Source organism: Rhododendron vialii, chromosome 5a, assembly GCF_030253575.1.
Source record: "Rhododendron vialii isolate Sample 1 chromosome 5a, ASM3025357v1".
Classification (NCBI taxonomy): domain Eukaryota; kingdom Viridiplantae; phylum Streptophyta; class Magnoliopsida; order Ericales; family Ericaceae; genus Rhododendron; species Rhododendron vialii.
In genome coordinates this window covers 4,942,486-4,966,350 of record NC_080561.1, presented here as the reverse complement: position 1 = coordinate 4,966,350, position 23,865 = coordinate 4,942,486, and the positions used below count along the sequence as shown (strand labels likewise).

Below are 23,865 nucleotides of genomic sequence, written 5' to 3'. Positions count from 1 at the left end.
TCCACCTCCCCATAGCTTCTTAAGAAATATCATCACCTTTTCTATATAGTAGACTTATATAGCACTTGGGGAAAAAACAAACAAACCCTTGTGATACACATCATGGGAACTGGCATGGGCTCCAAGTCGGCATGCCACATTACTTTCACTCATTAGTGAGAGGGAGAGGGAGAGGGAGACGGGAGAGGGAGGAATTCGAGAAGTTTTTGTGTGCAAATAGGGTATGGAACATGTGGTATACGAGCACGGATTTGGGCCGTTCAAAACACATTCGGACGGCCAAGATTTTAGAGAGAGAGAGAGAGGAGAGAGAGTGTTCGGATTTGGGTTGTGCAAAACACATTTGGGTGGCCTGTATGCTAGGTACCGCTACGTGATACCCAATTTGCAGTGAAAAACTTCTCGAGGAATTCAATGGTGAGAGGGAGATCGAGAGAGAAATTCAATGATTTCTATTCCAGCACACAGTAGATGACATGATAAGAGCAAATGTGATTTTCATTAAAGATAGATTAGAAGTGGTCTATGACTCTCTGTTACCGGAAGGCGCTAATATCCACCCAATTTCGGTGTTCTTTTTTGGGTCGGCAAAAGCAGTTTTATAAATAAACTCGATTGGAGTACATCGAAAAAGGGGAAGGGTCATCCCATTAGGGGGGAAATTTAATTAAGCCCACCCAAAACTGAGTTTTTGGCTTGGCAAGCAAATTGAGGGAGGATAGTGACAAGACCAATTAATCCAATTTCTGTATTTAAATAAACGTTTTCCATGCACACGCGTTCTTGCTCTCGCTTCTCGTACCGAAATGATCTGTATTAATTTCAGATAACTTTGGTTTTTACACTCTATCTTGCTTCATCTTCTTTTGCTTCTGTTTTGTTTTTCGTCTTTAGAGCGGTGTTACCATTTTCAATTAAACTTAAAAGAATATCTTGCCGAAAATTAACGGTTTAAAATAGCCTTTACTATCCTTCATGTTGCATTTACTTATTACACATGCACTTAAAATAGCGAAATTGTGTGTGTGTGTGTGTGAGAGAGAGAGAGAGAGAGAGAGAGAGAGAGAGAGGGAGAGGTTTTGCTTGAATGAGAGAGGTTTTGCTTGAATGTTAAGACATGCATAATTAAACCAATTCCCTCACTCCAAAGGAAACTAATTAGTAGTGTTGACCATTTTGGGGTAGGTACAATTCAATTTGGGGTGTGTCCAGTACGGTACAATTTGTGAAATTTTGGGCTTATCCCGGGCCCAAAAATAATCAAAACCATTTATTTTGTCGAGCTCGTTGAGAACTTCTAATGTGCAAAAAAATCATGTTGATCAAATACTGATCAATTCCTAATCCGAACACATTTATCTCGAAGCAAATGGGTTCAATCCGGTGTAGACAGTGCATTTTTTAAATATAAATGTGGTTTGATTTGGTATTGATCGGTATCTGCTCGACATAATTTTTTCCGCATGGTCAAAGTTCTCAAAAAGTTCAAAAAAATGAACGATTTCAATTATTGTTATCGGCTCTATACATGCCTAAAACACATTTATCTCTGTTTGATACTCTCACTTATCATTTACTCTAGACATGTTTCTACCAACTGCTTCTTTCTTCTGACTCATAGGACCTCCTGAAGGCTGAAGCTACCACCCACTTTAGAGGAGAGCTACCTAAACTTGAAAAGAAATAAAGAATCGCACAAGAATGGAAAACAGAAATTGGTAATAAGAAATTAATGTGCTGCTTCTTTGCTTCTGCAACCAAACCCATGGCTGTGCTACGGATATAGGTGTCAAGTTCGGAATTATTAAATATATGCACATGAGTTTCACTAGATGCATGTCTCATCGACTCATCCTCTCTTTTATTTCTTTAGTTTTTGTTTAGCTAGTAACATTATGTTGGGATTGGGGTATTTTCAGTCTCTTAAATTCTGGGCGGCATATGATTGGTGGGGAGTGGGGGCGTCATTTGCGTTTGAATGTTAGCTCCTCGTTGTGCCGTTATCTTATTTCAAGTCCTTTTACTCTTTGTAATCTTTTTCTTAGATTTAAAATTTCTCTTTTCATCGTGTTGAAAACAAAAAAAATTGTTATGGCTATATGCATACATCCATTTGCAATGTAAAATCTCAACCCTACTATTTAGCCAATCACACAAATTCAGCAATAATGGTGTACAGGTCGTTTTGTGGAGCCTAGTTTCAGGGATTTGGGGGATGGTGCTGTGCTGTAGTGTGCGCAGTACCATGCTGTAAACCTTTGAGCTGTCGGATCATTCATCCGACGGCTCTGATCTCATCTCGGCAATGAACGGCTCTCGATCGTTGGTTGCCGAGATGAGATCCGAGCCGTCGGATGCACGATCCGACGGCTCAGAGGTGCGTAGCACAGTGTTGTGCACCTCACAGCAAAGCACCAATCCGAAATCTAGTTTCAGGTCTCACACAAATGATTCAAGTCATTCATTAATTCGAAAATAATTTTTCTCAACCAGCAGTGTAATCGGATAACTTTAAGTGTTTGATCCAAGTTCTAATATTTCATTCAGATCTTTAGTTTAGAATACAAAAAAAATGGAACAATGGATAGGCCTTACAGTTATTCAATTGGGCTACTGAGTAATTTTTTAGGAGATCATTTGAAAAAACTATTTTAAAATAAAAAAAATGATTCGAATCATTTATGTGAAACCCGAAAGTAGGTCTCATATATACTATCAGTGCACCCTAGTCGGTATTCAATGCAAAATCAGAGGGTACCACGTGTCGAAAGTTGGTGCCCCAATTCATTCACGCCGTTGCCAGCCCTGTCAAGCCTGGCAGGCAGCTGATCTCTCAACAACAAATTTAAGGTGGAAGAATAGAAAGAACAGGACATACACATGATCAGTGCATTACTAAATTATTTCATGTGGACAGTACGATTGATCTGACGTTTTCTGGTAAACATTCTTGGTCGTGGATGTATTGCACATAAATATAGTCTCAATTTGAATAACTTACACATCCGGTACTTTACCTGACCGTATTATCCAACAAATGTGTAATCTAAACATAACGCCAGTTACAATTTTGAGACGGTTTCCTATCTAAATCGGAACTTTGCCTTGAAAGTGAGGAGAGATAGAGATAGAGATGGGTATATATATTATATTATTAGAAGAACATTTTCTGTGTTTTTTAAAGAATAAATCATCGGACGACTCTGACCTTAACATGAAAATATAATTGGATAGCCGTGAATTTTACTTTGTTTGTATACTTAGAATTTTTATTAAAAAATGCTCTGTTTTATAGTAGTATAGAGATAGTGAAAGTCTGAATCAAATGTATTCATGCATTGGTAATATAAAAAAAATTGTTAAAAAAAAAACTAAAAAACTTCTTGTTATCTACAAATCATTTCTATCCCTCTTGCTGTAACTATAGGATACAACTCCACTATATCATTCATAATGCATCCAATAGTGTCAAATTGTATAGTACTCCAAATATGGTCACTTAAGTATTATTCTTACTTATTCTGCTCAAGCCGTTATCGTATCCAAGAGTATGAACTGCACCAAAATGAACGAGGTTACAACTAATTAATAATTAGCTTACTCAACTCATGAACTAGCTAGCCGATCGAACATATAGTGTTTAAGATAATTAACGGGCATTCAAATTTCTAACCTATATGAATGGTCCAGCATAATTAAAAATGGTGGAGATGGAACCAAATTTTTTGAATGCCAGCTTGATTAAAAATCACACCAAGCCCACCTAACTATGTACAATTTGTGTTAATTAATTTCAAGAAAAGCATAAAACTTGCACCAAGTTTAGGATCTTGCAGACACAGCTCATAAATAATATATGGAGTTTGAAACCAACTACTTTTTCTCCATATTACAATATGCTCAGGCCTAAGGAGTGTCCTCAGATATATTCTCTTTGATTTTTTTAAAATGTAAAAATTTTCATATCTGTAGTCTGACCTAATTTCACTTTTTAATACTTTATTGTTTTACTTATTTCAACACGATTATATATTTGATAGATTCTCCACCACCCCAATCCCTTTTCACCACACATTATGGTGGGGCTTATACACTTTGTCTTAATTAGGTCCCACGACGATGTTTGAGATTGTAACCTAGTTTTCAGGTGTGCATCCAACTATCGATTGGAGGTGTATGTAAATTCGGGATTTGTCTAGCTCTTTCTTTACTTGTTTTCTTCTCGATGTACCCCTTTCGAGATTAATAAAATGTTTCCTTTGCCGAGCAAAAAAAAAAAAAAAGGGCTTGCATGTGGCACTATGTGGCGATCGATGCCCAAAGGGCATTCAATAATTTTTTCTACTATTCCTAGACTTTAAGCCGAGTTACAATTTATTTCAATTGGCCATTCCGACCAAATTGAGGCTTAAATTTGACAATAATCTACCAAAGAGTCATTCGTGCTCGAAAGAGCAAAAAGTTTATGGCACTTTAAACAAAATGGCCAAACTGAAACTCGAGTTAAAGTCTAGTGTTGACATTGTTTGAAATTCATATTGTAGGTACCAAATTGAAACTTGTACAAACTACAAGAATCAAAATGTTTTCTTTTTCATTTTTTAAATAGATATAACATAGATGGAATTAACAAACGGAGCCCATGGTCTTAACCAATCTGTAGCAACCCTATATATAGGCTAATGTTGCCTTAGTCTGGAAGGCAGTGTGTCTAATCTTGACATTACGGACGATAAGGACACCTCCAAAATATCTTAAAATCATTGTAGAGGGGACTTTTTTGAGAAGTTTAACCTCATGGGGGGAGCTTTCTAGTGATAATATCCTTGAAAAGCAACCTCCAAAGGAACAAATTCCTCACTGTCTTGAAGCTCCATTATGTGATGTCTTAACACTATTTTTTCAACGCACATTCTTTTAGGGTGTCCTAGTATTAATTGTATGGACTTCACATTTTTTCAACCGCATTTTTCTAGGGCGCCCTAGTAATAAGTTTATGAACTCCACAAATATGTTAGGCGGAAATGGTGTTAGGACACCAGTGGCGGTACTCCAAGAAAACTAAATAATTACTCCCTCCCAAGATGTGTCCAAACAAAAACCACATTTTCTCACAAGAAAATGACATCCTCTCACGTGCGTTGAGCGCGTGGCCGACACTCTGCTTCCAATTTCACAAATGCACATTAATGAATATCCCCGAAAGCACGGCTTTTGAATTTTGGTGGGGGGGAAAAAATTAAATCCCTTCAACCCCTTTACCAACCGGTTTAATTATGATAAAAAAGAAAGCCCGGTTTAATTAGTGTGAGCCATTTGAGGAGAACTGAGTACTACTAATGAATAGAAAGATAAATTCATGTTATTGTTAGTATTATTTTAAAAAGGCGTTGATAATGTCAAAATTATTTTTGTTATAATTAAATTTTAATGAATAGAAGATTGCCATATATGAGCTGGATGCAAGACTGCATATGCACTAAAGTTTTTGCATTAAAAAAAAAAGTTTTGACATAATCTTTACCTTGTACAAATTAATTAGGTAAGAAATGAATGGAAAATGAATGTTATTGTTATGTTCAAACCAAAAAATTAATAAATGCTACGAGCATTATTAAAAACTCACAAGAATGTATGGATATGATCTCCAATTGTAAGTGTCAAGCAAAACACATGATTTTTAGAAGGGCGCAGTAATGCTCTAATAATACTGAATAATCTCTTCTTGAAGCTTACAAATTTTGATGGAGTAAAAACTAAACATTTGTTTATTTTTTCTAACCCACATCAAAGATCACAATATTCTTCAATTTTTTCTCTCACCGAAGAAAATTCATTACTTGCTATTTGAGTACCGTTACGTGGTGCTCTAAAAGCCTATACTATTACACATTCATGTGAAACCTAAAACTAAGTGTATGGACTCAACGTAAATGCGGTAGAGGCCCCTGTAGCATCACGTGGAGGTACGGAATAAAATAAAGTGAATTCAAAGGCAAAGACAAGCATGGTGTCAACTAATTAAACTAAATTAACAACTTTAATTATTAAGCATTGTATAAGAAGCTTTTTGACCCCTAAGCATTGTATAAGAAGCTTTTTGACCAATAAAATAGCATGCAAGGGCCATGATTGAGCCGCGCGTGGTTATACCAATCCTTTACTTCCCATTTCACAATTCCCCAAAAACCCATAATTTTTTGTGGTGTTTTCTTCCCCATGAGGACTTATATAAATACCTCTCTCCTCTTCCCCTCAACAAACCAAACCAAAGAAAAACCTTCCTCTCTTAATTCTCCCTCTCTCTCTCTCTCTCACTAGAAATGGAGATGGAGCCAACACCACCAATGATGGCCAAGAAACTGTGGAACACAGTAAGAATCCTCTTCTACATGATGAGAAAAGGCGTATCAAAGAGCAAGCTAATGATGTTTGATCTCCCTCTTCTCCTGAAACAAGGGAAAATAGCCGGGAAGGCCCTGGGCAAGTACCTCACCGTCCACCACAACTACGCCGCCGCCCTGAGCTGCCGCTCGAGCGACGCCTCCCTCGCCTTCGTCTCCCCCCGAGAGTACGAGTTCAGCTGCAGCAACAGCCCGGTTTATCCCTCGTACTACTCCCGCCGCAAACACCACCACGGCCACCACCACCATCGCGGCGATAGCTACTACTACGGCCGCCACGACGAGGACGTCAGGGTCATTCAGAAGGTGTTTGAGATCTTGAATCACGAGATCCCCGAGGCGTCGCCGCTTTACCTGCCGGGGTTCGGGAAGAGTCCGGTGGTGAGGCAGCTGAGGATAACAGATTCGCCGTTCCCGGTGAAGGAGACGGAGGAGGACCGCCATGATATCGGTCAGGTGGACAAGGCGGCGGAGGAGTTCATCAAGAAGTTTTATAAAGAGTTGAAGCACCAGAAGAAGATGGCTTCTCCATCACCTTATCACATATGGGCTAGTTAAATAGATTTCAACTCCCTTTTTTGGTGAAGGAAAAACCGATTTGGGATCCAAGATTTTGGCATTTTGCCCATGCAGGCAGGCTCATGTCAAAATTATAATCACTTTGTGCACCATTGAAGGTTGTGTTTGGTTCATGGATTTGTGGAGAGATTCAGGCCGAAAGTGATAAAATTTTGCTACGTACACTCCTACCGACTACTCCTCTTTCACATATAAGTTGGTCCCACACATGGACCCACACGTATGTGAGAGAAAAGTGATCAGGGAGTGACCGGTAGGCGTATCCAATATTTCATTAGGTAAAATATTTATCTTATAGTAATTTCTCTACTTTTCATCCCTTGGGTGAATCTCTCTGCATGTTCATCATCATCCAAACGCAGCCTAATTACTGGTCATGAAGGCCTTCTTCTTTGGAGGTTGCAGCAAGGGAGAGAGCCCTGGGCCCCCGGCTTCAACGCCAATTAACTATTGTGGTTTTGTTCTATAGTTTTTCTTGTAATTATACCCTCCGAATGTTCGGACCAACTTATTCGCTTCTCTATCGCTCATCTTTTGTCCCTGTGATTTCAATGGTGTTGCTAAAGAAATAAAGATTATGCATGCTCAGTTTCTCTTCTTTCGATGGAGTATAACGTACGCGTTGGGAGTAAATACTGAGTGTGTGTGTATATATATATAGTCCGTCTCCTGTAAGGACCACCTCATTTTAATAAAATGTGGACCTTTCTTTCCCGATTGAATTTCGATGATCCAAGCTGCTCAATGTGTTCAGAATGTGATTTTAAGGGTATTCGCAAGAAATCAGCAAAAAAAATGACCGGGAAGGGCTTCATCCGAGCAGTTTTTGTTTGTTTTTTATCGAACGGTTCAAACAAAAATTGCTCGGATGAAGCCCTTTCCGGTCATTTTTTTTGCCGATTTTTCGCGGGTACTCTTAAAATCATGTTCTGAACACATTGAGCGGTTCGGATCATCAAAATTCGATCGGAAAATGGGAGAAATGAGGAGGTCTGCATTTTAACTAAAATAAGAACTCCCTCATTTGAGACTGCCTATATATATATATAACAGTGATACTACATGGACTTTTATTCATTTTGTACTGAATATTACTTTTTATATTTGTTGCGAGCCCATATTTGCTTTGGGTTCGATTTCTCTCTGGTCTTTAATTTGAATTGGAAAGAACAATTCAAATTAGGATCGTCTATTGCTGCAATTAATTTACATATTTGAACCATTGATTATTCTAATGTATTATCCGGATTTGGACTATATATATCCCCTCTGGTTCAAATTAATTCAGTCCAAACAATTTCCATTTGCTTTAGAGTGAAGCAAGTTTATTAATGAATCGCCTTCCAAAGTTGGTGGGAATTGGATTTATGTCTTTGGTTTTAGACTTTTCTGATTTTTTTTTTTTTTTTTTTTACAAAAAAGCCTTTCTTGGGTGGGAAATGCTAGGTACGAAGAAAACTTATCCCGAAAGTACCTCGAAAACAATAATCAGTAGTTGAGAATCACTTTGATGATTGGGTCACGCACATCAAAATGAATCTCAACTATTAGTTAATCTTTTCGAGATAATTTCGAAGTATTATTTCTTTGTCCCTTGCATTTCTGTTCGTGGGTTGTGTTTCTTGTGGTAGGTTCTCTCTATTGCCCTTCAGTAGTTGGGATGTCACTTGTCAAGCACAAGAGAGGAAGATGTGACACTTTTTTCCCAATTTTTTAATTCCACAACTTCTGCCACTTTATTGGGTAAACTAGGTTGATAGGAAAAATGTACCCCCAAAATAAAATAAAATAAAATAAAAACATGACGTTTGGTTTCGGCTAACAGAATCTTGGTCGTGTGTGCTTAATTGTTGGGTTAGCGGTCATCTAACTTGTCCAACTTGTCATATATTTTTGCAAAAATTCAGAAGAAATTAAAAAGCTTCGTTTCCCATGCATCCATTGGAAGCGGGGGCTTCTGTGAGTAAAACACAACAGCGTGCAATTGTCAGAGCATATTTCACCGTCTAAAATTATTTTGAACAATTCAAATTTTAAAAGTTTTTTAAAATTTGAACTATTAACTGACAAGATAAATTTTTTTTTTTAAAATTCGGGCACAGATGCACGATGCTGTACATGTTTACTCACAGCCCCTGCTTCCCCATTAGATGGGCTCCATCGTTTTAATCAATTATATATGACTTGCGCTATCTGTAATTAGAATTAACAAGATTTGGATTTCCACCTTAATTATTAGGTGTGGACATGCTTCAAATTCTTCTTCTTCCTTTTCTTTTCTTTTCTTTTTTCTTTAAGATATTAAGTGAGAAATGTTGATAGGGTGTGTTTGGTGGGTGACTTTTGGGAAAGGCGTTCCATTTGGAAGTTCTATATCATGGTTGACTGTTTGTTTTTTTGGCATAAAAAAAGAACATCATATATATATATATATATATATATATATATATACACACACACACACACACACACACACTTATTTTCAAATAAGGAGGTCCTTATTTTAGTCCCCATTTCTCCTATTTTTCGATCGAATTTCGATGATCCGAGCCGCTCAATGTGTTCAGAACGTGATTTTAAGTGTACTCGCTTAAAATCGGCAAAAAAAATGACTGGAAATGGCTTGATTTGAGCAGTTTTTATTTGAACCGTTTGATAAAAACATAACAAAAACTGCTCGGATGAAGCCCTTCCCGATTTTTTTTTTGCTGATTTCTCTCAAAAACCCTTAAAATCACGTTCTGCACACATTGAACGGTTCGGATTTTCAAAATTTGATCGGAAAATGAAAGTCCCGCATTTTAACAAAGTGAGGGATCCCTCACTTGATAATTTGTGTGTATATATATATATATATATATATATATATATATGGGGGCGGTTCCAGAGATACCTAAAAAAACACATCATAGTTTCCGATCAAATTTTGATGATCCGAGCCGCTCAATATGATCAGAACGTAATTTTAAGGGTACCTGTGAGAAATCAGAAAAAAAAAAAGACCAGGAAGGGCTTAATCCGAATAGTTTCAAACAATTTTTTATTGAACGGTTCAAATAAAAACTGCTCAAATCAAGCCTTTTCAGGTCTTTTTTTTTGCTAATTTCTCGCGAGTACCCTTAAAATCACATTCTGCACACATTGAACGGTTCGGATCATAAAAATTTGATCGGGAACTATGAGATTTAGATTTGGAGTGTTTTTTTAGGTGTTTTTTTTGGTGTCCCTTGAACCGTCTCGTATATATATATATATATATATATATATATATATATATATATAAATGAGAAGAAAGATTACAAAGGCTTAACAAATACAAAACAAAACACAATTGTGTTATCGCATAAGCTAGAGGGCGCCGGCGACATGCGAAGGCAATGAAGCTTAAGGAACAGAACATAGTGTGAATACATGAAAAAACAAACGAAAGAAAATAAAACACATGACACCCAAACAGCACCCCACCGCCATGAGCAAGCCTCAAGAACACATACCAAGGATGCTCCAACCACAAGGACGTTCCAACAGTACCCCAAACGCCTTTCGATCTTCAAGTTGCAATCATCGCCTAAAGCACAACCAAACCACTGGCCGGATCCGCCCATCTTTAACGACGGCCGACACAGATCAGTTAATCACAAGCAGAAACCACAGCCTCACCCTAATAACCTGCAAACAGACATGCATGCAAAACAAAAAAGAAAAGAAAAGAAAACGATCGGACTGGTTGGGGAAGGGGAGAAAGAAGAGGGGAAACCAGATCCGATCGGAAGGACAATCGACAACCAATCGAAACAGGGAAAAGGGAGAAAAGAAGGGGGAGTCGATCGGTTGTTGCTTTGGGGAAACCTTCGACGCTTGACGGGGAGGGGCGGTCAGAAGAGGGGAAGTCGAGCAATCGGAGAAAAAGAGAAAAGGATGCATGCATTCTGGAACGGCTGAAGAAGAGTTTGGTCACCGAACGGAGATGGACAAACCCACAATCGAAACAACGAAAGAAGCCAGATGGAGCACGCCGAAGCAACAGAGCTCGGCGGAGGGAGAGGGGGCTGAATAGGTACTTATTCAGAACATAGAGAGGGGGGGCGCCCCTCCCCCGGACAAAGCCCTATAGCGCGCGGTTTCGAAATCCAGCGGCGGCTAGATTGGAACGATGGGAGAAGGGAAAGGTTGAGAGAGGTTGGAGCCTACCGCTTTTCTGTGAGAGAGGTTGGAGCGGCGACAAATCTCTTTTAGGCGTGGTGGTTGCCTACCGCTGTCTGATACAGGGATTGAAGAAGCGCGCGCAGGCTTGAGACCAACGCGCATCACTTTTGTACGAGTGCGTGTGAACCTCAAACTAGCGCGCGAAATTGCAAAGCTGCTGCAGCCGCTTAAAATAAACGTTGCTGAACCTAGAATAAACCGTGAGCCGTTAGGCCTCATAAGCATTTCGTTCTGTTTTTGATGCTTCAAAATATTTTAAGGCTTTTGCTCAGCTTTAAAATTGAAATAGCAGTTTGCATTAAACTTGAAAGACGAATGGCTTCCCCCTTCTGATTCTCCAATGAATCAATAGACTTCAGCCTACCAGTCAATACTTCGGCTTGTCTTGTTCTCAACCTTTCTTGACCCTTGATGTGCACCAAAACGTCAACCTTGGATCCAATTGATAAAGTATGACCGAGCCTCGAAGAGAGACTGCCTACGTATCCCTTTCTGGGAATCAGGTCAAAACGTAGTTCAGGCAAAGGTTCACTCGTGTGTTCTACCTCTCCTTTTATGCTCTAACTTTTGCCTAGTACCGCCTTTTCAGGTTTTCGGTCTAGCGAGCTTTCGACTTTTTGCCAACTTTTGCCTAGACCGCCTTCATAGGTTTTCGGTCTAGCAGGCTGCTCTAACTTTTGCTTGGAACTGCCCACCCTTGGGGTTTTCAGTCCAACGAGCTTCTCTCAGGAAAAAGCAACACTTGTGTTGATCCATGTTGACTGAGGTATTGATGTGCTACCGCCGAGGTCGATGATCTTTGATTGTAGCCCCAGATAGAACGGCTTTGATAGTGAAAGGGTCCTGACTGCTATAATTGGAAATGCCTCGCTCCAGGCCATTTTTGCACCCTTATAATGTGCGCTTGATGGAACGCTGCTGTTACTGTTTTGCGTATGGTACGAGGCCTGGAGCCTTCTGAGCTGCTGCTTTCTGGCTTGGCATCCGGTAGCCGGGAATTTGATATTTCTTTATCCCATGATCAACGCCAGGCATGTCTTTGTGAGACCATGCCAAGGTATTGTTGAATTCTTTGAACAAGTCTGAACGGGCGCAATACTCTTATGGGGAGAGCGTTGAACCAATTTGAACCATCCGGGGGTCTGCCCCATCTTTCAAGTTTATTTGAAATTACTTCTTCTTTTTAGAGGCTAAGCATGCCTTTCGTCTTCCCTTTCGGCGAGGGAACACATTTCCTTGAGGATGATCCCATCGAAATCTATCCCTTCGTCGTCGGGGTCGACACGGTTTATTCAAAAGCCAGCAAACTACTTAAAAGCAGGATAATGCATATCATAAGAACCCTCGGGGTTGCCAAGTACAGCAAAAAAAGACTCAAATTGAGAATAGAAGCGACGACATGGAGGGCCAAGAGGCACGAGCTCCGACTCAGAGCTAGACTTAGACGACTTAACAGACACTGCGTCAGACTCAGACTCGAAAATGTCAATGCAAAAGAGACGCGATTTGAAAATGCAACTTTTATAGTTACCCTTGACTTCCTCGCAGAGAGGTGGGAGCTAGAGGACAACAGGCTCAAGCAATAGCACTTCGGCTTCTTCAGCTTCTTCGTCCAAACCCACTTGAGAGAACTCCTTGAACAACAGCCCCAAATTCTCATGATTGAAGGATCCAAGCCAGTCCGTTTTCTCCTTTGATTGATTAAGCTTCCTCTTGAGTTCCTCCTTTGTAGAATGCTCATCACTATCAACCCAGGTATCGGCGGTAAGGACCTCGATTGCACCTATGGCCATCAGGTTAACCTCGGGTTCGGATGGGAGAGACAAAATTGGCTTGGTTTGATTTTCTGGGCTAATGAAAAGGGTTGGGTTGAATATGGTGGAGCTAGGTTTGATTTGAGTGGAGCTTGAGTTGATTTGAGTAGAGTTGATGGATATCTGGTTAACACATGGGTTTGAACCGTGTTGGAGCATGAAGTTGGATATGACGTTGGGCTTTGATGGGAGTGGAGCTTGAATAGTGCCACTATCAATGAGATTTTGAATTTCATGTCGAAGGCGGAAGCAAGCATCGGTGAGATGGCCTGGCATTTGATGGAAAGCACAATAGGCGTTTGGGTTGTAGGATGCCGGGAATGTTCGAGGCGAAGGAGTTGGAAGGAGTGGCTTGAGGAAGCCAGCTTCGAGGAGCTTCTCATAAACCGAGGACAAAGGCGTGGAGAAACGGGAGAAGGTCCTTGGTGGGTTTCGGCGATTGGATTGGGGGTTCAAGGTGGAGCCTTTGCTTGCTTTGTAGTTGCACAACATTGCACCATCAACAGGGTGCACTCTTTTGCCTTTGGGATTGATTTCTTTGTCGCACATATCCTCCCTTTCGGCGTTGGCTTTGAACAAGGATTCAACATTCTCTTCCGGGTGAGTCCTGGCTTTATGAAACTCAACCAGGTCTTTGAACACGTCTTTCGAGCACAGCTTGGTTCCAATCGCAGGAGTGTGGCGGGCCTGAAGAGGTTCTTTGACTAGCCCCAGATCTGTCTTTGAAATGACAGAGGCAAAAAGGTCAACCAGTCCCTGGACCATAACCATTTGTTTGTCCATTTTCTGGTTCATTTCTTGAACAACCCTCTTTAGCTCAGCCAGCTCTGTTTGTGCTGCCATTTTGGATTAATGGTTGAGGAGGGTGATATGGCTTTGGAAGTGATAGTGAAATGGCCCTGGCAGACCCTCCCGAGTAGGCTTGGCTCTTTCTTTCGGTGAAACGGCCTAGAGCTTCTGACAGCAAAGTAAATGAGAACTCAGTGGTGTTCCTGCAGCAAGCTTTTGAAAGAATTTTGAAGGAATGCAACGCGCATGTCATCGTCGTCGGTGTCCTCCTAGACTCTAGAGCTAGAGAGAGTCTGCCCTACGATACTCGGACAGTTGCCTAATTTCCTCGGATTTTCTTTTCGACGGTGTATCCTTGATTGAATCGAATGTTACTAAGAGATGCCAAAACAGCCTGAGCCTTTGACTTTTCCCTTCTCGAAGTTTCAAAGTTTTGAGCTCGGAATGACTCAGTGTAGATGGCGTGATACTGTAACCAAAGTGGCATAAGCAACACTGTGCTGGAGCCTGAGCGGTGTAAGCATCACGACATCCTCTCCGTTGTTCCTAGCTTTTCAGTTTGAAACCTCGATCGGGCGTTAGATAAAGACTTAGAAAGTATTGATTTCCCGAAGTCTCATTGATTAAGGACTTGAAAATTTTTGATAACGTGCAACATCGAGATGCACGACTCGTCATCGGTCCAAGGCAATGCCGAACGGGTGCAAGACAGACTCGACAAAAGACATCCTAAAAGCCGCCCTAGCATGCTCCTACGCAAAAACGGTCATGAATGTATGTACAAGCATGCGATAGGAAAAGCAGTAACACATAAACAGGATATGGGGTTAGAAACAAGTAATCCTACCCTGCGGGTTCCTGTCTTATGTTGAAAGGTTCTAATGCTTTGTACACGCTGTAGAGGCCGGTTTTGGCTTAAAGGGGTTCCTCTGACTAGAGCCGCGATATACCTCCCATTGCAACGCGTAGAGCAAAGCAATGGTCGAACGGTAGTACGACTCATCATCGTCCAAGGTTGTTGGGCGTTCGAGGACCCCGGGCTCCAGTAAACTGTGCCGGTTACCCAAAACACCTCAACGGGGCTGACCAACCATCGATACGAACGGAGAATGCCGAAAAATGATCAAATGAGAGAGAAATGCAACGCTTTTGAAAACAAATGCCTTTTGAAGCTTGGCTCACTTTTGTTAATTGATACTTGTAGAAAACGACACAAGAGAACAATAGTAAAAGCCCCAGTTCGGATTGGTCGGATGCTGGATCCTGTTACGTTACCATTCCATTCTTCAGTAGCGCGAAGCGTACTGTTTTGACAAGCTTTTGAAAATTGTTCAATTATGTATTAATCACCAAATATCAATCAACGCAATGTTCCCCAGCGGAGTCGCCACTGTGGGCACGCGCCCCCGGAAATTTTATTTGTAAAATCGGGTGCGGCCCCCTTTTGTTGTTGGAAAAGCGCGGCGAAACGCCTCGATTCAGAGTCGCCACTCGGGTTTTAGCGGTGAGAATACCCAAGGAACCGAACTCGAAAACGTTTGCTACGTTTGTTTGAGTTTGAAAAAGGCATGGACTGGTCCGTCGTCACCTTCGATATCTGAGGTTCGGGAGCCAGGTTACGAGAGGGGAAGGGTTTTATGGCACCCCTCTCGCCCAATCCGGAGATCGGTCTCTACTCGGGCATTTTATAAAAACGTTTGCATTTTTCTCTCATTTAATCATTTTTCAGCCAGTTAGGGCAGGGGAACAGTTAATGGGGATTAAAGCACTGTAACAAGTTGTGATTTATGACAACAATGCTCATGAATGGCTTGATCGCAATGCTACAATATAGATTGAGAACAAGCACTGAGCCAACTGACCAAAATGCAGTACGCTGCCCCGCAGGGGCGTGAGCAAGTTCTACCGGCATGCACTGGCCGAGCCACTACATGTTGATATGACTTGCGCACGCCACTGTGAGACTGGCGTACTCCACTCCTCTGGTTTCACAGTTCTTGTTTGCAACCCTCTGGGCTCTGGAAAAGGACCAGCGCACACCCAGGACAAACCATGCAGTTAAATAAGCAGGACATAAATGTTTACAGACAGCTGTGATGGCTTGAAACCATGAACATAGACAAGAAACCCCCTAAACAGAGTGGGGACAGAAAAAGGGGCCATGACTGAACTAAGATACAAAGGCCAGCCACTGGATCATAGCCTTAACTGCCGTACGCCAGTCACGGACTGCCGTACGCACGTTTGGCCCTAACCCAGTGCTTGGCTTTTACATCATCTGGGCTCTGGAACATGACCAGAAGGATCCCAGAGGCCTTCCAAACAGATAAAGAATAAGCAATAACCTTTATATCTAAACAGTTCTAAACATACAGAAAGCAATAAACTGGTTATTTAGCATGCAGGGGTGATTGACAGAAAGATAAAACAAAAGGAATGACGATCCATGATCCCCACGCCAGTTGTGCTCGTACTGCCATGACTGGCGTACGGCGTAGAATTACTGGCGTGCACCATGTTTCATCTGATACGATTTGTCATATTTTTACCAGTTCAAGGCCAGGACTAGTATTGTTTACTAGCCTGGGCCTTGCTGGTTCCCCTCAGGGGCCGAAAACAGAAAAGGATGCAAAGGTGGTATACCTTTTTGAGTGTTGAAGTTTGAAGGTGGTTTAGAACTTAGAGGTTGAAGATGAATGGTGTATGGTGACTGGATATCAGTGGAGGTATGTGGAAGTAGGCTTCCTTTCTTTCTCTTTCAATGGAAGAATAAGAAGAGAAGCAAGAAGAGAGGAGAGGAGAGCTCTTTTCTTCTTAATGATGCTAACCCTTTTGTGAACTTGGTAACCCTTTGCAAGAGTGTGAGGGGGGAGTATATATAGAGGAGAGAGGGGTGTAACCAGCCAAGTAATGACTGGTTGGATTGGTTGGTTTTTGGAGGGAAAGCTTGAGAGAGAAGAAAGGGTGATAGGGTAAATGTAGGAGAGTGGGGGAACATCCCTGCCGAATGTAATCATCAGGGGAACTGTAGCCTACGTCAGGGTGGCACAAAAGTCCCGCCCAAGTGGCTGAATAAAGTTGATTTGACTGGAATTGACTGGCGTGCGCCATATATGAACCTGCGTGCGCCGATTATAACTGGGTCAACGGTCGATGACTGACACGTGGCAGCTAACTGGCGTACGCGTCCAATACACTGGCGTGTGCCAGTTGGGTTTTGCTGGGGCTATGTGGCTCTGGTTTGAAAGGTTTGAAAAGGGGTTTGGGACGCTCAAAGCTCAAACACACCATTATCCTCAGACTGTTCTCGACCAAAATCATCATCGGGGAAATAAAAGATCGACAAATAACGTTATCTGGACAGTCCAGAATGGGGTGTCTACAACGACTATTGGGTTAATTAGCTGCATTAGAGGGGACCAATTGAAAGCACTTGATTTAATTTCAAGATTTTTCATTTTGATGTCATGATCATCTTCAATGATTGACAACCACTGCTTAGTGCAGTTGCTCAGTCATTGCCTTTCTTTCGTGGAAGGTTTTGGGTTCGAGCCCCACAGAGGGCAGGCCCTTTAAGGGACCAGGGTTATGGATAGCTTCTGGTTTTCCTGTGCTAACTCTAACATCCCCATTAACCCCGCTGATGTATATCGCCGTGAAAAAAAAAATGATTTGATTAAATATAATTATTTTTTTCTTTTCTTTTTTTGGGAACTACAGGCCATTAATTAATGAAGTGATGGTTATTTTTGGAAAAGTGTTGGATTCTCCTTTTCCTTTCTGTTCTTTCCATTTCCTGGTTTCATGCATGGCATGTACATGGGCCTTGGTTTTGGGTTTTTTTTTTTTCTGGATGTGCCCTTCTTAGTGTTTATCTATAATTTTAATGGTTTCCACACCAGAGCTTCTTTTCAGTGGGTGCCTTTTTTTTGTCAGTTTTTTTTTTTTTTCAGATGTGTGGATTTTGTTTTCCTTTTTCTTGTTGTTGTGCTGTAAGTTATATTCAGTTTAGGGAATGACTTCGGTGTCCCCGGTCATTTTGGAGACACCGTAACTTTTTGCATAACAAAATCATTATGAGTATAACCAAAACCCATTACAAGCATAACAGAACCATAGCAAGGCATAATTAAAACCATAGCAAGACATAACTTATTTGTTATGCATTGGTTGGGTTTAGTTACGCATTGGTTGATTTTTTGGATATTCCTTGGTTATACCTTGTTTGGGTTCTGTTATGCTTGTAATTGATTTTAGCTATGCTCTTAATGGTAAAGTTATGCCAAAAATTACGGTGTCTCCAAAATGACCGGGAACACCATAGCATTATCCGTCAGTTTAATATATTAAAGTTTTTACTCCTTTTTTTTTTTGATCGACAAATGTTGTCTTTGGATGATGAGTTTTTAAATTTTTTCGTAGGGTTATGAGTGGAGGAAAAAGGATGATGCTATGGTGTCCCCGGTCATTTTGAGGACACTGTAATTTTTGGCATAATTTCACCATTATTAGCATAACTAAAACCCATTGCAAGCATAACAAAACCTAAACAATGCATAACCAAGGAATATCCAAAAAATCAACCAAGGCATAACCAAACTCAACCAAAGCATAACAAACAAGTTATGCCTTATTATGATTTTGTTATGTTTGTAATGAGTATTGGTTATACTCATAATGGTTTTATTATGCCAAAAGTTACCCAAGGAAAAATGAGAGTAATGATTGAAAGTAGAGGTAATAATTGAAGAGAGAGAAAGAAAAATTAGAATAATGATTCGAGATAGGAATGAGTAATGATTGGAAGAACGAGTAATTAGTGTTTTTAAAGTTGAGAATTTTTCTTTTTAAAAAGCAATCCAAACAAAGCACAAATATGCATTTTTTACTCTTTCTGTACACAAAAGACATGCTTGTAGTCAACTATCACAGTGTACCCCAGAAATAGGGCTGTAAATGAGCTGAGCAGCTTGCGAGTTCGGCTCGATAAGGGCTCGGTTCGTCTCAGTTAGAAGGATAAATGAGCGAGCTCGAGCTCGATTTTGCGGCTCGTTTGATAAACGAGCAGAGCTAGAACCTAGCAGGGCTCAGCTCGAACAGGTTCGTCTCGGCTCGAAATATATAAGTTCGGCTCGGCTCAACTCGAACATGCCACTATATAGGTTCGCGAACGGTTCGTCTCGGCTCGAAATATATAGGTTGGGCTTGGATCGGCTCGGCTCGAATATGCTAATATTCGGTTCGACTTGACTCGTTTAGCCAATTTTTCAATATTAAGGCTGAAAAGTTGACGAATTCGAGCTCAAAGTCGAGCCGAGCCGGCTGGTTTATTTCAGACCGAATACTAACGAGCCGAACTCGAGCTTTGTACATTCTTGTCGAGACAAACTCAAGCCAAGATTTTCCGGCTCGATTCAAACTCGAGCTGAGCTCGAGCCTAACGAATTATGATCAAGCCAAGCTCGAACATGCCAATATTCAGTTCGACTTGACTCGTTTACACCCCTATCCAAAATGAAGAAAGCCAGACCTGATACTAGTTTAGATTCATGCATGTTTGATCTACATGGTGTTATATATTTGGATAGACTATATTTAATTCACTTTAATAGGGACAGGACAACTAGAATTGCAAATAAATCGAGTTGAGCCGAATTTTGTAGTGTTTGAGCTTGGCTCGTCTGTAAATGACCCAAGCTCGGTTCATTTACTGAATGAACCTAAGACTCAAGTTCGAGCTCAACTTGATTACTAGAAGTTGAGCCTCTAGCTTCGTTATTGAGAAAGTTATGGTACACAACTACACAGTGTGTTTTATGGAGTAGAAATTATGGATACGTGTGTATGTTACATATAAAATGGTAACAATTATTACTTTTTTTTTTCTCTCAGCAAAAAAAATTTTATTAATCTCTAAAATATTAAAAATTTTATTAATCTCAGTAACGAATTGTGTTGACTGGGTACAACAATATTTGGCATTAATTATACGAATTACTCCGCTTATTTACAAAGATATGTTTTTATTACCCAAATGAATTTATTAGTCTATGAAAATAAGATTACAAAAATTAAGCACGACGGTATCACAACGATAAGAAAGAATCTTGACTATTTGGATGTGGGCCAGTATCCAATCCCACTGCTGAGATATGTTGATTCTTGGCGTTGACGACTGACGAGTATGTCGACATCCCGTCAATCATATGCCACAATTAGTTACTCACTCCGTTTCAAAAAGAGAGTCCCGTCTGCAAAAGGAGAAGTTAAAAAAAATACATTTTTGTCCAAATTAAGAATTCAATTTTTCTCAAAAAATATTTTATGTTGAAGCCCTCATTTTGCGAACCGGACTCTCTTTGTTTTTTTGGTTAACATAGGTAGTACTTAGATTTGATTAACGCGTGAAACTTGCTACATATATATTGTCCCACTTTCTTGGAAACCTTCTCCACAAGTGAGAGAGAGAGAGAGAGAGAGAGAGAGAATACAAAATGAAGGAGGAAAGAGAGCATCAGTTCACTCCAAACAAAAGGAAAATACTTATTTATGTACACAAACAATTTATTAACGTTGTTAAATTAAGGAATACCGAGCCAATTAGGTGTTTAGCCTCAAGATAATGCTACAACAATGATTTATTATCTAAGTAACGTACGTTCTTCCGAACATGTCGATGTCTCGATCACCCTATTTTGCCACGAATACGAAGTCTCCAATCACCTTCTTTGTAAGTGCCGGGTGGTTTTCATGAATGCCGTTTTCTTCTAATATAAGATTAAAGAAGAAGAAGAAGATGCATGTTTGAATCTTCAATTTGCAATAGAAATTTTGCCAAAAAGGAAAGCATAAGAAACTCTACTTCATCGCACGAAATTGAGAGGTGATCGTGAAGTAGAACCTATCTCTTAACTTTCAACTATGAACATGGCTAGCATTAATGTCTTTGATGTAGGCCACATGTAAACAAAAATTGTGAGGACGTACAAGACTGTCTTAAAGTTAAGGGCATATGAATTCAGTCAGTACTACAAAAAATTTTATATCTAGCAACGGTCAGAAGGGCTACTAAATTAAGAACCCTATCAAATTTAATTCATGCTGATCAAATACCTAATGTGGGTGTGGATCAATAAAAGTGTTACCGACTTTAGGGTTTGGTTCAATGGTCGGGTAGCGCTTTTTAGAGCGTACGTGAAGTACTCTCGGGTTCGTGGGGGTGGAATTTTTATTTATTTTTGTTCTTGAATTTAAATCAAGAAAGGGAAGAAGTCTAGTGGAGAAAACGACTCTAAAAAGGAGTAGGTGGACGATTGTGGTTGTAGTACTCCATGATTAAAGAAGAGTCTTTCTCAGGCACTAACTCGACCTGGACCCCCTTCTCTCTCTCTCTCTCTCTCTCTCTCTCATAAATCAGTTTGATGTTTATCCATTGCCTTTTAAACTTATTGTTAAATTAAAAGAGATACTACATATACTACACCAAATCACTACATTTGCCACGGATAGATGAAGTTCTTTGCGGTCTGACGCAGCGGAATTAACAAAGAGATTAGTTGCGTACTAATCAAACGAATGATAGGTACTCGTAGCCACGAGCAGTTCTTGAATCTTCAAGAGAAAAAGACAAAGTCTGAATATTATTGATAATAAGCTGCATAAACTCTAGGTTACAAACCCTTAAATAGGCTGAAACCCTAGAAACCCTAAAAATAAACTTGGAAAATAAAAAGTCCTAGAATTTGGGGCTTTTCCTAAAATTGAAAACGGGAAAGAAAAACAAGACTTTCCCAAAAAGAATCAACTTAAAAGGAATTACGGTCTAAGAGTTATTAACGAAACAAATTTTTCCTAAAACAGCAAAATAACGCAATTGAATGCCTAAACGAAGAAATTAGGCCGAAAAGCACCATCGATCATCAACTTAGGGTTCATGAGTATTGACCGGAGCGCGAAAATAAGTCAGCCCACCAAGTTTGGGCCTATTCCGAGCTCGTCCGAATTTAAACAATTTGGGTAATCTGAAATTAAACACCGTTTGGACTTTCGGGGCTTGGCTCGGTCCAGCTGATCATGGAATTGGGCCTCCACGCGTTCTACATCACGGTCGACAAGAGATTAGTTGTTGACACTTGGCATGCATGTGAGGCTCGTCGTGACGGGAATCCTCTCCGGTCCATGTTTTGGATCGGAGGAGATAGTCGAAATTCCAACCGTTCAATACTGTAATCGTGGTTTTGAATTTGCTCAAAGACTCGTGAAAAATTTGGAAGAATTGAATTCTTCGCTCAAAGAGAGTCTTTAAGCAGATCTAAACCATTGATTTTCATAATGTATGATCTAGATTTGGACTGTTTTCTCCGGTTCAAAACCTGGATCGGAGAGGACACGATCCCTTTCCAATTAATCAATGCCCAGTATTGCAAATTTTAATCTCCTTTATGAATATCCACGTCAATTATATTCAGTTGTATGACACTTTTCATGTATAATGGTTTTACTTTTTTGTATCATGATGGGTTGAAAACCGTCCAATGGAATGTTCAATTACGATCAGTTGGCAATTAGCTAGGCGAGAGCAATAATTGAAAGTAGGAGTGCAGAGCGACAACTGATGCTGAAATTATAGAATCGTACCAGAGGTTTACACGTGTTAGTAATCGTATGATCGATGCAATAAAATTTAGCACAAAAATATATTCTAGAAAACATACTCTAGCCTTTCGTTTTCCACGTTTTGTGTAGTTCAATCATTGTGTTTGCAATATTCGTTTTTACTGACTTTCCTAGGCATATAACATGGTGGTTCTTGTTTCGGTTGAACAAATGAAATTGAGAAAAGAGAATGGAAAGTAACCCACCGCAAGAGTCTCGGTCTAAGTCACATAATGCGCGTGCATCCGCGTGAGCGGAAAACACCTTTTAAAATATCGATCTAAAGCTACTGAAATTCACGAGAGCTAGAATTACGAAAAAAAGTGCAGAATAAGGATTGAGAATGGAATAAAAATACCTAGACATTACCACAGCAAAACAGTACTTCAGGCTCAATCGGGGTTTCTCAAACAAGTTTAAACTAAAGCCCAATGTAAACTAGGGTTGTCAGGCCCAACACACCTGTTTGACTGTTCAAATACAAGTCAACCCATCAAGCGTCATTGGGCCTTGGCACAGCCCATAATCCGTCCATTGTAGAGAGCGGGAGGTTTTCTTTTCTTTTCTTTTATTTTTTGTTGAACTAGAAAAGAAAGAAAAGAAAACAGACAACTAAAGTCTCTCTCTCATAGGAAACCCCTGTCGAATCTTCCCCGGGAAGATCCTTCGCTTTATTCGGAGGGGTCATCATCAATGCCTTTGTTGCCCCCACGGAGAATCAACGAACTGAGTGGCTCGCGAGCTCGACTCAGCTTGTTTAAATGAGTCGAACTTGAATTTTTGGCTCGTTTAGTAAATAAGTCGAATGGAGCTTAGCTCGTTCGACAAAAACTCGGCTTGTTAAGGAGGTTCAACTAAATTAAAGAGGCTCGTTTAGTAAATGACTAAGTTTGATTCGTTAAGGGCTCGAGCTCGACAAAACTCAGCTCGTTTTCTTAACGTCCTCATTTTATTTCGTCACTCCTGAATATTTTCATGTACCTCCGTTCCAAAATAGTATTTATTCAGTTCACAAAAGAAATACTTAAAAATGACATATTTTTCGCACAAAAAAATTCGAAATTTTACATTAATTAAAAAAGTTAATTGATCTTTAATAAATTGTTAATAGTTAAAAAAATTATTAAGATAAATTATACCCCTCCACTCCATATTAAGAGTCTCATACTATTTTTTGCCATTTTTCAAATAAAAAAATGAACTACTTCTGTGTATTATTTTTCAAAATTTTTTTGCACCGTATTAAAGATCTCGATTAGTATTTTAATTTAGTGAAAAAAATTATACACGGAAGTGATTTATTTTTTTATTTGAAAAATAACACGACTTTTTATTGTGAATTCTCAATATGAAACAAACAGAGTATTACAGTAGTATTTTGAATTCTCGTTTTACGGACCGAAGAAATATTTTTGGGT

At 40.0% G+C, this 23,865-nt stretch overlaps 1 protein-coding gene across 1 annotated transcript; it reads left to right on the top strand.

The window, feature by feature from the left end:
- Positions 1-6,251: 6,251 nt before the first annotated feature.
- On the top strand, positions 6,252-7,581 carry LOC131325473 (uncharacterized). Its single transcript, XM_058357763.1, has one exon. The coding sequence runs from the start codon at positions 6,324-6,326 to the stop codon at positions 6,960-6,962; it is 639 nt and encodes a 212-aa protein (XP_058213746.1). The 5' UTR covers positions 6,252-6,323; the 3' UTR covers positions 6,963-7,581.
- The last annotated feature ends 16,284 nt before the right edge of the window (positions 7,582-23,865 follow it).

Coding starts and splice junctions, on each gene's coding strand:
- LOC131325473 (XM_058357763.1), top strand. CDS start 6,324: ATGGAGATGGAGCCAACACCACCAATGATGGCCAAGAAACTGTGGAAC.